This window comes from Urocitellus parryii, chromosome 7 (assembly GCF_045843805.1).
Source record: "Urocitellus parryii isolate mUroPar1 chromosome 7, mUroPar1.hap1, whole genome shotgun sequence".
Lineage (NCBI taxonomy): Eukaryota > Metazoa > Chordata > Mammalia > Rodentia > Sciuridae > Urocitellus > Urocitellus parryii.
This window is the reverse complement of record NC_135537.1, coordinates 140,488,326-140,501,930: the sequence shown is the minus strand read 5'-3', so window position 1 is coordinate 140,501,930 and position 13,605 is coordinate 140,488,326. Positions and strand designations below refer to the sequence as shown.

The following is a 13,605-nucleotide window of genomic DNA, read 5'->3' as shown; positions in this document are numbered from 1 at the left end:
ATCTAATGTGACTGACACGGCCACATAATCAGGGATGCTAATATAACCTGTTCTCACATTAGTCTTGGGAGAATACGTATACAATTTCCATCATGTTAATTTCATAGCTGCTAATTATGGGATGGTATGTGCAAAAAGTAGAGAAAGGAAGGAAAAAAGTAGACTAGAAACAGATGTGTTGATCTAGATGGTCACTAAGTCTAAAAGTCTTTCCTGCCTACTCCTTCCCTCAAAGAATAGTTTTCTTGCCTCCCTCCTCAATTTCATGGATGGCTTCTGACCAATTCCATTATTGCAGAATCTATCATAATTTTAAAAAAATATTTATTGTTTAGTTGTAGATAGACACAATATCTTTTGTTTTATTTATTTTTATGTGGTGTTGAGGCTTGAACCCAGGGCCATGTACAGGCAAGGCGAGTGCTCTACCGCTGAGCCATAACCCCAGCCTTCTATCAACATTTAAAAAAAAATTTTATTCTAATTTGTTATTATGACAGCAGAATGTATTACGATTCATATTACAGAGCACAATTTTTCATATCTCTGTTTTTCATGGTATCTTCACACCATTCCTGTCTTCATACATATAGTTTAGATAATGATGTCCATCTCATTCCACCATCATTTCTAACCCCAAGTCCCCTCCTTTCCTCTCCCACCTCTTTTCCCTATCTTGAGTTCATCTATTTCTACCATGCTCCTCCTCCCAACCCAACTATGAATCAGCCTCCTTATATCCGAGAAAACATTCAGCATTTGGTCTTTTGGGATTGGCTAACTTTACTTAGCATTATATTCTCCAACTCCATCCATTTACCTGCAAATGCCATGATTTTATTCTCTTGTATTGCTGAGTAATATTCCATTGTGTATATATATCACATTCTCTTTATCCATTCATCTACTGAAAGGCATCTAGGTTGGTTCCACAATTTAGCTATTGTGAACTGTGCTGCTATAAATATAAACATTGATGTGGCTGTGTCTCTGTGGTATGCTGTTTTTTAGTCCTTTGGGTATAGACCGAGGAGAGGGATAGCTGGGTCAACTGGTGGTTCCATTCCCAGCTTTCCAAGGAATCTTCATACTGCTTTCCAGATTGGCTGCACCAATTTGCAGTCCCACCAGCAACGTATGGTTCTGCCTTTTCCCCCACATCCTCGACAATACTTATTGTTGTTTGTGTTCTTAATAGCTGCCATTCTGACTGGAGTGAGATGAAATCTTTGAGTAGTTTTGATTTGCATTTCTCTAATTGCTAGAGATGCTGAACATTTTTTTCATATATTCGTTGATTGATTGTAATTGTCTTCTGAGAAGTTTCTGTTCAGGTCCTTGGCCCATTTACTGGTTGGGTTATTCATTTTATTCATTTTTTTCGTATTTAGTTTTTTTGAGTTCTTTATATACTCTAGAGATTAGTGCTCTATCTGATGGTAAAAATTTGCTCCCAAGATGTAGGCTCTCTAATCACCTCACTGATTGTTTCTTTTGCTGAGAAGCTTTTTAGTTCAAATCCATCCTACTTATTGATTCTTGATTTTAATTCTTGTGTTATAGGAGTCTTATTAAGGAAGTTGGGGCCTAATCTGACACAATGGAGATTTAGACCTACTTTTTCTTCTAATAGGTGCAGGGTCTCTGGTTTAATTCCTAGGTCCTTGATCCACTTTGAGTTTTGTGCATGGTGAGAGATAGAGGCTTAATTTCATTTTTGTTGCATATGGATTTCCAGTTTTCCCAGCACCATTTGTTGAAGAGGCTATCTTTTCTCCAATGCATGTTTTTGGCGCCTCTTTCTAATACAAGACAACTGTAATTGTGAGGGTAGTCTCTGTGTCCTCTATTCTGTACCACTGGTCTACCGATCTATTTTGGTGCCAATACCATGCTATTTTTGTTACTATTGCCCTGTAGTTTAGATTATGGTCTGTTATAGTGATGCCACCTGCTTCACTCTTCTTGCTAAGGATTTCTTTAGCTATTCTGGGTCTCTTATTTTTCCAGGTGAACTTTATGACTGCTTTTTATCTCTATGAGGAATGTCATTGAGATTTTGATTAGAATTACATTAAATTTGCATAATGCTTTTGGCAGTATGGTCATTTTGACAATATTAATTCTACCTATCCAAGGACAAGGGAGATCTCTTCATCATCTAAGGTCTTCTTTAATTACTTTCTTTAGTGTTCTGTAGTTTTCATTGTAGAGGTCTTTCACCTCTTTAGATTGATTCCCAAGTATTTTATTTTTTGAGGCTATTGTAAATGGGGTAGTTTTCCTTTCAGAGGATTTGTCACTGATATACAGAAAAAAAAAAAATGGAACACTTCATGAATTTGCATGCCATCCTTGTGCAGGGGCCATGCTAATCTTCTCTGTATCATTATAATTTTAGTATATGTGCTGCCAATTCGAGCACTTATCAACATTTTTTGTGTGTGTGTGTGTGTGGTACTGGGGATTTTAACCAGAGATATTTTTCTACTGAGCTAAATCCCTAGATCTTTTTTTTTAAATTTTTATTCCAACAGTCTTGTCAAGTTGCCCAGGCTAGACTTGAATGTATGATCCTCCTGCTTCAGCCTCCTGAATAAGTGGGATCACAGGCATGTGCCACCATGCCTGTTCCATAGTTTTAAAATTGCAAAACAGTATTTATTTATCTTTTTGTGGTACTGGGTATCAAACCTAGGAGCACTTTGCCACTAAGCTACATACATACCTGGCTCTTTTTATTTTTTATTTTGAGACAGGGTCTTCCTAAGTTACCCAGGCTAGTCTAGAATTTACAATTCTCCTGCCTCAGCCTCCCAACCCACTGGAATTACAGGGATGCACCACCATACCTGTCTGTATTCAGATATTTTAAATGCAACTCTCAGATAAAAAAAAAATTCTAACCAGTTGATGAAACATGAATAAAAAATACAATTAGACTATTGATCAGTTCTCTGTTCTGTCACCCTCTTCCAGTTTCTATGAGCTTAGCAAAGGCAGCTTCAATTTATGTAAAGTTATGGCTTTTTGAACTGCCTTTATACTTACACTGCCTCATCTGTTGTGATCTGGATCACAGATCAAGCCCATTCAGCTTGTTTTAAGTCTACTTTCATTTTTTGTTTTTGGGTACCGGGGTTTGAACTCAGGGGCACTTGACCACTGAGCTACATTCCCAGTCTTATTTTGCATTTTATTTAGAGACAGGGTCTCACTGAGTTGCTTAGGGCCTCGCTTTTGCTAAGGCTGGCTTTGAACTCTGGATCTTCCTGCCTTAGCTTGCCGAGTTGCTGTGATTATAGGTGTGAGCCACCTCGTCTGGCTCTACTTTCATTTTTAGTAGGAGGAAAGCTAAGTGAACAATGTCAAGTAGACATAGAGGTGGCAGTTGAATTGAGTGTGGAAGTTTGACCAAAGAAAAAGCCAAAAAGGGCAGGAACTTTAAAAGCTACTGAGCCTGCTTAAAATTATAAGGCACAGAGCCAGTCTCAGCAAAAGCAAGGTGCTAATAAGCAACTCAGTGAGACCCTGTCTCTAAATAAATTCCAAAATAGGGCTGGGGATGTGGCTTAGTGGTTGAGTGCCCATAAGTTCAATCCCTGGTATCCAAAGGGGGAAAAATTATAAGGCACAGAGCAATTTGCCCAACATCTTAGACAAACTGGATTGAAACCAATCATTTGTCTTCTTTTTTACTATAAGTGATAAATTGCCAAACAGAAATATAAAACTCAGCTGGGACTACTTCCTCTGTACATTCAAGCTTTTGGGAAGTGTTTCCTTTCCCCATTCCTCTACCTTCAGCAGTGGGCACTGGGGAGGAAGGTTTTAGAAAGTATAAATGCCAAATAATTTTCAAAAATATTTCCTCTTACTTAAAAAAATATTTCCACTGGTGGAGAGTCCTGGTAGGAAGAAAATACCATCTAACAAAATGAATTAAAATTCTGAGCTGCTACATTTTTAACTATGAAAACCCAAACAAGAAGTAGGACAGTCATTTAAATAGCTGAGCATATCTTGACTGGAGCTAAATTCAACTACTGGCTCAATGGGATCTCATATTTCTGGCTCTTCTCTCTGACCTACACACTCAAAGTTTATAGTCTTCTTTGTTTCCTTCCTAGTAATTGCAATTTCTTCTAATCCTGCAGGTCACAAGTCACCAAAGCTGCACATCTGAAACAATGAGCTACCATCTCTTTGTATAGTATTGAACAAGATTACTGTCCTCAGTTGTCTTTTATTTTCTCCCCAAAATGACACAGAGTTTGTTTGGCAGAAGAGAATAATCAAACTGGTTATTTTCCTAAACTTTGAATAGCCTACAGTGAGAACCCTCTCTCCCTAGGACACATTTTATCTGATTCTTTTTAACACCATAGGTGCATTTGACTTTAGAGAAATCCAACAAAAGGAAATATAATGTATATACTATTGTTGGCAGATATTTAAAAATCAGAGTTCTATACTTATTCCTAGAAACACAATTATCTGATGCCTCCTTGTTTTACCAAAGCCCTGTGAACTAAATTTCTAGCCTTTTATTATGTATACATTCAAGAAGCAGACTCTAGAATTTAAGGATGGCTATTTTAATTTGTGATATAAAAACTCTAGGGGCTGGGGATAAAGCTCAGTTGGTAGAGTGCTTGCCTTGCAAGCACAAGGCCCTGAGTTCAATTCCCAGCACCACAAAAACAAACAAAAAACCCTTTCATTATAGTATTTTTGTACCTTCTCATTATTGTTCCAACAAACATTTACTGAACATCTACTATATGTGTAAGGCACTTTGGTTAAGTGTTACAAAAATGGGCTGTGAGAGTGAAAAAGTGATTAAAGAACAGAATAAAATTTTTTTTTTCATTATTAAGGAACTGTTGGAAAAATGGGGATAAGGAAGTGAGCCTTTTAAAATAAAACAAAAGGCAAGGTAACAAAAAGGACTGGTATGTGTGTAGCTTTACCTGCATGTTTGTTCCGTCTGTGGCTGATTCTTGGTGTGGATGAGCCATTTCCCCGTGGTAGAAAAAGGGCAGCACCTTTGACAGTTAAAAAGCTCTCGCTGATGCTGTAAAGAAAAAAAATCAAAAGAAAATAAATTACTTAATAAATTAAAGAGGATGGAGACACACTTTAGGATTATTCTCTCTTATTTCACATTAATAGAATAAACAACTCTTTCAGTGTTACCCACAGAATCTGCAAAGGGTAGAACTTTTAATTCGCCAATGGCAAAATTTAGAAACACATAATGGAGGGCTCCAAGTTTGCTTTTGAGTATGGTACTGCCACTCAGGGTTAGCTATTGTATTGTAAATGACATTGCCTATTCAACAGTTCCACCTGGAAATCTAACTGGAATCTTAAATTGCCAAAACTAAACTCTTGGGCTGGGGATGTAGCTTGGCAATAAGGTAATTGACTAGCATGCAGAAGACCCTGGGTTCCACCCCCAGCACTGCAAAAACAAAACAAAACAAAACAAAACTCTCTTAAGAGGGTTTTGTTGGGCCCCTGCCCCAACTGAATTCTAGATTCATCCACCAGTTGTGTGGGGCAAATACATAGTAGTCATCCTTGGTTTCTCTTTTTCCCTCCTATGTATACATCTAATCCATAAGTAAGTCTATGAACTTTATTTTCAAATATATCTTGAATCTTCCCACTTATCCCTATTATCACTGACTCTGGTTCACTGCACCATCATTTCTCACTAGTACTGCTGTAAACCCTCCTCCCCAAGCCTTTTATTACAGAAAAATTCAAACATACATAAAACAGAAAGAATAATAAAATAAACCCCCATATTCCTATTCAGTTTTAATTTATGGCTAATTTTGTTTCTTCTATGTACTCATCCTCCTCACCTTGCCCCTAAAAGGTGAAACAAATCACAGACATTATTTCAGCAAAAGCCTCTTAATAGGTCTGTCTGCAACTATTTATGTTCCCCTCTCCATTATTCACTCACCAATTAGTGATTTTAAAAATATAAAATCATACAATATCACTTCCCTGCTTAATACCCTCCAAAGGTTTCCTTTCATACTTAAAAATGAAAAGCCAATCTTTGGCTTGTTCTTTGAAGCCCTTGTCACACCCTATGGCAAGTTCTTTGATCTTACACTATCTCCCCTTCTGTTTACTATGAGCTAGTTGAACTGCCTTTTCTGATTCTTTAGTATTCCAGGCCCCTTTCTTAAGACCTTTGTATTTTCTGGAAGATTTTTCTCCTGGTCGGTCTTAGATCCAATATCACCATCTCTCTCCTCTCTCATCCCAATAATACTCTATCCTGTTGCTGTTTCCTTCAGGATATTTCTCAAAAACTAAAATTATATTTATCCACTGGTATCCTTGATTGCTTTATCTCCATATAAGAGAATATAAGCTCTATGAGAGCAAGGACTTGACTTTGCTCCGCACTAGAAATAATACTGGACACACATTAGGTGCTCAAAAGATGTGATGAGGGCTGGGGATGTGGCTCAAGCGGTAGCGCACTTGCCTGGCATGCGTGTGGCCCGGGTTCGATCCTTAGCACCACATACCAATAAAGATGTTGTGTCCGCCAAGAACTAAAAAATAAATATTAAAAAAAAATTCTCTTTCTCTCTTAAAAAAAAAAAAAAGATGTGATGAATGAATGAATTCATCTTGGGGCTTTCCCCACAGTTATATCTATTTTGTCTCTACAGCAGGATTATAATTTAGGATGAGCCTAACAAGTAAATAAAAAGCAATATAGAATTCAATGCATAGGACAGATTAGTAAGCTATAAAATAAATGTATGATGATAAATTAATCGGAAAATGTAAATCACCTGTTCAATGCTGTCAGTTGTTGACTCAATTTTATCCTTTAATAAAGTGGCATGAAACTGATAAAACTTTTCAGGTAACCTGCCAACTCAATTGAAACATATCTTACAAAACAGCAATCTATAGATGCCACTTTAAAATAATCTGCATGTTGACTTGGAGGGGCTGCCTTGATTTTTTTGTTTTGTTTTCATCTTTAAATAAAGCATTGCTCTCTTGTGGTCTATTGCACAAGCCTTGTCTCTTGTTATATCGTGGTGTGCACATGCTACCCTGCTGTGGGCCACCGTTCCACTCACATTACAGGAACAACCTAAAACAAAATGTCTGAGTGACAGGATGAGTGGGGTATACCACAGACAGGAAATGAAATTCACATTTCTGCCAACACAGCAGCCTTCTGCTTTACTAAATGAAAATATTTTTTAAAATAAAGGCTAAATAATCTACCTATTCACCAGGAAAAAAGTAACAGCTTTCAGCACTTTGGTTTTCAGTAAATAAAACCATTCTCTACATCTAAAAATGAAGTATATTTGTTGAGAGCTTAAAACAGCTGAGCATACTCAGTCATTCCTTTTGTGGGATAGAGGTAGTTTCTCTTTGACAAAGAATAGTTTAAGAATTAACTTCCTGGTTTTGAGAGTTCTGTAATATTGTCCTTACATACTTCCGATGCTTATGCTTTTAAGCATATTTATGTAAACTGTATTTAAATGTGTTCTTTAAAATATATGTAGTGCTTTCAAGACAAGATGAGAGCTGGGGTGGTAGACAAGGGCCCTTGTTTAATTCAAAGCTGACTAGACTCAAAAATTATAAAGATAACACCAACAATCACACTCACATAAGAAATAAAGAAAAAGAACTCTCCTATTTGAATTATTTCACAAATCTCAGCACACTTTTCTGACATAACAAAATGCCCAGCAAACACAGCTGAAATAGGAGGCAGTTACTAGGTTTTGATATAAGCTCCCAGAGAACCATGGCATACACCTCTGGATGGTATAATCAGTCATCTTTATTCCATGGCCTCAAATTATGGCCCCTCCGTTATCATAAAGGTGACAGAATGCTGGTCAAAAGGAGACCAGGAATGAGAGTGTGGCTGATTATTAAATTCCTTTATCATGGGGCTGGAGTTGCGGCTCAGCAGTACAGCGCTCATCTAGCATGTGCGAGGCCCTGGGTTCGATCCTCAGCACCACATAATGAATGAATGAATGAATGAATGGGTAAATAAAAGGCATTGTATCCATCTGTAATTAAAAAAATATTTTAAAAAAATCCTTTATCGGAGCTGGGGATGTGGCTCAGGCAGTAACGTGCTTGCCTGGCATGCGCGGGGCACTGGGTTCGATCCTCAGCACCACATAAAAATAAAATAAAGATGTTGTGCCCACCGAAAACTAAAAAATAAATATAAAAAAATCCTTTATCATCACTGAAAAAAGTTGGAAGCTCTATACATACTAACAAAGATAGGATGGAAGCACCGTGGCATGTAAGTAAAAATCAAAGTTCACAACTCTCAAAGTTTAGGTAGATCAAATTCAACTTGAAAATGAAATGCTTTGTTTGCAATAAATTTCATCTCAGATACTTCAGTTTAAGGTAGAAGCTTAGCATATCCTGCCAGAATATCCAAAGATTTATTGAAGTAAATATCAGATTTTCTGAAAGAGCTGCCTGAAGAGAACAACTGATAGAATTGTTCTCTAATTAAAAATCTGTTCTTTACAAGGGAAAGTGAAAACTTATTCACATTTTCTGAATTGACAAGTTCTTTATAGTCTGGCCCAGAAACAAGACTTCTTCAAATAACTCTACAGAGTGATGTGAGCATAGATGCCTAAGTCAAAGATAAACCCCAAAAGACTAAAGAACCCTTATATTAAAGAAGAAACAAGATAAAGAGAATGCTACTTTTATGATATAAAGATGAAAAATGACTAATTGCTTATAGGAAAACATCACTTAGAAGATCACCTTTCTAACAGAATGATATTGAGGTCTTCTGGAGTCTTTATTAGCATATAACTGAAGAATGTCTATTCCTCTCTTTGCCATAAAATCACTTGCTCAACAAGGGGAAAGGCATCTCTGGTTAGATAAGTGAAAAGAGCTAATAATAGTTAACTTGACTAGATGCCTACTGTATGCTAGGCATTGAGTAGTTCATTTACCCTTCATGATAAACCTATGAAGTAGGTACTATTTTTATTCCTAATTTACATGCAAGAGTCTAAGCAGCTAGGAAGCCTCAGAGCAAGGATTCAAACCAAGACCTGACTTGAAATCACTCGCTTTTTTCTATGTTGCTCTAGCTTTAGGAAACACTTTACTACAGATGAGATACAATGTCCTCCCTACATGGCTTTTTGAAAAAAAAAATTTAAAAATGGAGTACAGAGTGAAAGAAAAGGACTGAAATCAATTCAGACCTCAACTCTTCTCATTCCTCCCACCCGCCAAAGGTCATAAACAGATTACACTAAGGGGAATGAAGAACATCTGGAATGAGAAATGAATCCAGGTGGGATGGGCAGTTAGGAACTATAATCTCTGCTAGGAATGATAGTAGCATTTTAGTCTCAAAAATGGAGGAAAGAGCACTGTGCTTTTAATATATCTGAGAAGCTTTCTGTATCATTCCCTTATGATCAAAACACTTCCTCAAGTCTTACTATCATTAACTGGTAGTTGCTTCTCAGGCAAAGTGTAAAGGAAAAGGTCAACTCAGAGAAGAAAAACTTAGTTATTGTAACATTGGAATGATCTTTGAGGAATGTAATCAGGGTGATCATCCATGACCAGCAGGAAGGTTAAGGAAGCAAAACAACACACCTGACCAAACTGCTGAAAATCAGAATAGAAAATCTACTGTTTTAAATGCATGCAATACATGTGATAGTTTACTATGAGAAGGCAAGTTTCAGAAAGGGAATGTAATACTTTTATCTCAAAGTTAAAATTAAGAAAGTAGATCTCATGTTTATAATGTTTGTAATGCTGAATTCCCTAGTTTGTTTGGTATTCCTGCCTGAAGCCAAAATTTATAGGTAAATTATTTTGTAATACTGACTATACATAATATTATCGCACAGAGTTGGTTGGTTGGCATTTATGTTAAATTCAAAGACACATAATCTGTTTTTGCCTTAAAGAATACTGACCTAGAGGAAACTTTCAAATACATTCCACCTAGCCAACATTTTACTTTCCCTCTCCTCATAAACTTTCCCTGCTTATTATTTAACTTTCAGACTTGAAGTGCTAGAGAAGCCTCTGCCAATCCCATTAAATGGAAAAAGTATTCATGCCCTCACTTAGTGTGACCATATCATAATGAAAGGAAATTTTTAAAATATATTTTTTATTTGTTCTAATTAGTTATACATGACAGAATGCATTTTGACACATCATACACAAATGGAGTATATCTGTTCATTCATCTGGTTGTACATGATGTAGAGTTACACAGGTCATGTACTCATACATGCACAAAGGGTAATAATGTCCAATTTATTCTACTATCATTCCTTTCCCCATATCCCCTCACCTCCCTTCACTCCCCTCGGTCTAGTCCAAAATATCTCTATTCTCCCCTCTACCCTTCTATATGTGAATTAGCATTCACATATCAGAGAAAACATTCAGCCATTGGTTCTTTGGGATTGACTTATTTCGCTTAGCATAATATTCTCCAGTTCCATCCAGTTACTGGTAAATGCCATAATTTCATTCTTCTTTCAGGCTAAGTAATATTCCATTGTGTGTATATACCACAGTTTCTTTATCCATTCATCTGTTGAAGGGCACCTAGGTTGGTTCTATAGTTTAGCTATTGTGAATTGAGCTGCTATAAACATTGATGTGGCTGCATCATTGTAGTATGCTGAATAGTTTACTCTTCAAGCAGAATGTTCTTTTGTAAAAATTTTTATTCTAATTTGTTATATAAGACAGTGGGATGCATTACAATTCATATTACACATATACAGCACAATATTTCATATCTCTGGTTGTATACAAAGTATCTTCACACCATTCCTGTTTTCATACATATAGTTTAGATAATGATGTCCATCTCATTCCACCATCATTTCTAACCCCATGTTCCCTCCTTTCCCCTCCCACCCCCTTTCCCTGTCTAGAGTCCATCTATTTCTACCATGCTCCCCCTCCCAACCCAACTATGAATCAGCCTCCTTATATCCGAGAAAACATTCAGCATTTGGTCTTTTGGGATTGGCTAACTTCACTTAGCATTATATTCTCCAACTCCATCCATTTACCTGCAAATGCCATGATTTTATTCTCTTGTATTGCTGAGTAATATTCCATTGTGTGTATATATACCACATTCTCTTTATCCATTCATCTACTGAAAGACATCTAGGTTGGTTCCACAATTTAGCTATTGTGAACTGTGCTGCTATAAATATAAACATTGATGTGGCTGTGCCTCTGTGGTATGCTGTTTTTTAGTCCTTTGGGTATAGACTGAGGAGAAGGATAGCTGGGTCAACTGGTGGTTCCATTCCCAGCTTTCCAAGGAATCTTCATACTGTTTTCCAGATTGGCTGCACCAATTTACAGTCCCACCAGCAACGTATGGTTCTGCCTTTCCCCCCACATCCTCGACAATACTTATTGTTGTTTGTGTTCTTAATAGCTGCCATTCTGACTGGAGTGAGATGAAATCAGTTTTGATTTGCATTTCTCTAATTGCTAGAGATGCTGAACATTTTTTTTCATATATTCGTTGATTGATTGTAATTGTCTTCTCTGTTCAGGTCCTTGGCCCATTTACTGGTTGGGTTATTCATTTTATTCATTTTTTTCGTATTTAGTTTTTTTGAGTTCTTTATATACCTTAGAGATTAGTGCTCTATCCGATGGGCAAGTGGTAAAAATTTGCTCCCAAGATGTAGGCCCTCTATTCACCTGATTGTTTTTTTTGCCGAGAAGAAGCTTTTTAGTTCAAATCCATCCTACTTATTGATTCTTGATTTTAATTCTTGTGTTATAGGAGTCTTATTAAGGAAGTTGGGGCCTAATCTGACACAATGGAGATTTAGACCTACTCTTTTTTCTAATAGGTGCAGAGTCTCTGGTTTAATTCCTAGGTCCTTGATCCACTTTGAGTTGAGTTTTGTGCAAGGTGAGAGAGAGAGGCTTAATTTCATTTTTGTTGCATATGGATTTCCAGTTTTCCCAGCACCATTTGTTGAAGAGGCTATCTTTTCTCCAATGTATGTTTTTGGCGCCTCTTTCTAATACAAGACAACTGTAATTGTGAGGGTAGTCTCTGTGTCCTCTATTCTGTACCACTGGTCTACCGATCTATTTTGGTGCCAATACCATGCTATTTTTGTTACTATTGCCCTGTAGTTTAGATTATGGTCTGTTATAGTGATGCCACCTGCTTCACTCTTCTTGCTAAGGATTTCTTTAGCTATTCTGGGTCTCTTATTATGAAAGGGAATTTTATAACAAGAAATTTTAAATAACAGACCAGAGGTCAAGGGACTACAGAACTATCAATATAGATGCCTACTGAAGTTTACCTATTCAAAACAGGAGAGAAAAGAAGGTACATCATTGTGCCTTGATGTATGAAATATGGCTGCACAATGTCAAAAAGCATTTTTTCAGGTAATGAGGAAAACTTGACTTTTTATTCCTAAAGGAATTTAGATCACAATGGGAGACAATCCAACCCAAATATAATACTGCTTTTTCTTTTTTTGGTACCAGGGATTAACCCAGGGGCACTTAGCCACTACTGAGCCATGTCTCCTACCCTTTTTACTTTTTATTTTGAGACTGTGTTTTGCTAAGTTACTTAGGGCCTCATTAAATTGCTGAATCTGGCTTTGAACTTGCAATCTCCTGCCTTAGCATCCAGAGTGGCTGGGATTACAGGCGTGTACCACCACATATATCTTATACTGTTTTCCATAATTAAACATTTCACTCCTACCACACATTGCCAAACATTCATTTGACAATATCAGAGCATCAAGTCATACCTGGAATCATCTTCCCTAGAGTATTAACTTCCAGACACATGCCTATGAATACAGGCAGCAGGATTACTTCTCTCTTTATCAGAGCTCAAACAAAGGTACATCAGTAGACCAATTACTGGCAAAGCAGAGAAAGGCTTAGGATTCTAGTTCTTATTCATTAACTACAACCATCAGGCCATTTTAGTTCCAGCTAATCTTCCCCTTAACTCTGTTGCACAATGCTCCACACAACTATACTCCAAAGGTGCAGTTATTTGCTTTCCTCTTTCCTAATTTTCTGTGGTTGAAGTGGGGGAAAAGAAAAAGGTCTGTTTGTTCAAGGACAAGAGACAAATTCCAGCCACAACTAACCTTCCTGGTCTTTTCCTACAGATCATAAATGAGAGACAAAATAAACAAACAAACAAAAAACCCTAGAAAATTCCTTTTATTCTGTTCATTTTGAATGTTTATAAACTGATTATAGACTTGTTAAAATTTTTGCCTCAACTATTTGCATCTTAAAAAGGTTTCATAGAAACAATGATTTTAACATTGGTCAGTCATACAATTCAATCATTCCATTTTCATAGATGGGGTACATTTGGTTTGACATTTGCTATTTTGTATTTTGGGTCCAGCAACAGATCTCTCTTTTCTAATATCACCCCAGTCCTCTTCTGGATATATGTGGACTTGGTGGCCTCCAGATTTTGAACTGGGGCTTTGCAAGAAGCTGGAATGTAGTTTAGGT

The 13,605-nt window shown here is 36.9% G+C and overlaps 1 protein-coding gene, 1 long non-coding RNA gene and 1 other non-coding gene across 10 annotated transcripts in view; 1 reads left to right on the top strand and 2 right to left on the bottom strand.

The window, feature by feature from the left end:
- Nucleotides 1–13,605, bottom strand: part of Ssh2 (slingshot protein phosphatase 2) — a 254,003-nt gene that overhangs the window by 69,748 nt on the left and 170,650 nt on the right. For all 7 annotated transcript variants that reach the window (XM_026388906.2, XM_077800947.1, XM_026388908.2 and 4 more), the window contains one exon: nt 4,974–5,077. In XM_026388906.2, the coding sequence (XP_026244691.2) occupies nt 4,974–5,077 (104 nt within the window). The remainder of the gene's footprint in view (nt 1–4,973; nt 5,078–13,605) is intronic.
- The window catches only part of LOC113182825 (uncharacterized), a 122,724-nt gene that overhangs the window by 30,016 nt on the left and 79,103 nt on the right, over nt 1–13,605 (top strand). The window lies entirely within an intron of this gene.
- LOC144256297 (U6 spliceosomal RNA) lies at nt 2,319–2,425 on the bottom strand. Its single transcript, XR_013344070.1, has one exon. It is a non-coding gene; the product is annotated as a U6 spliceosomal RNA (small nuclear RNA).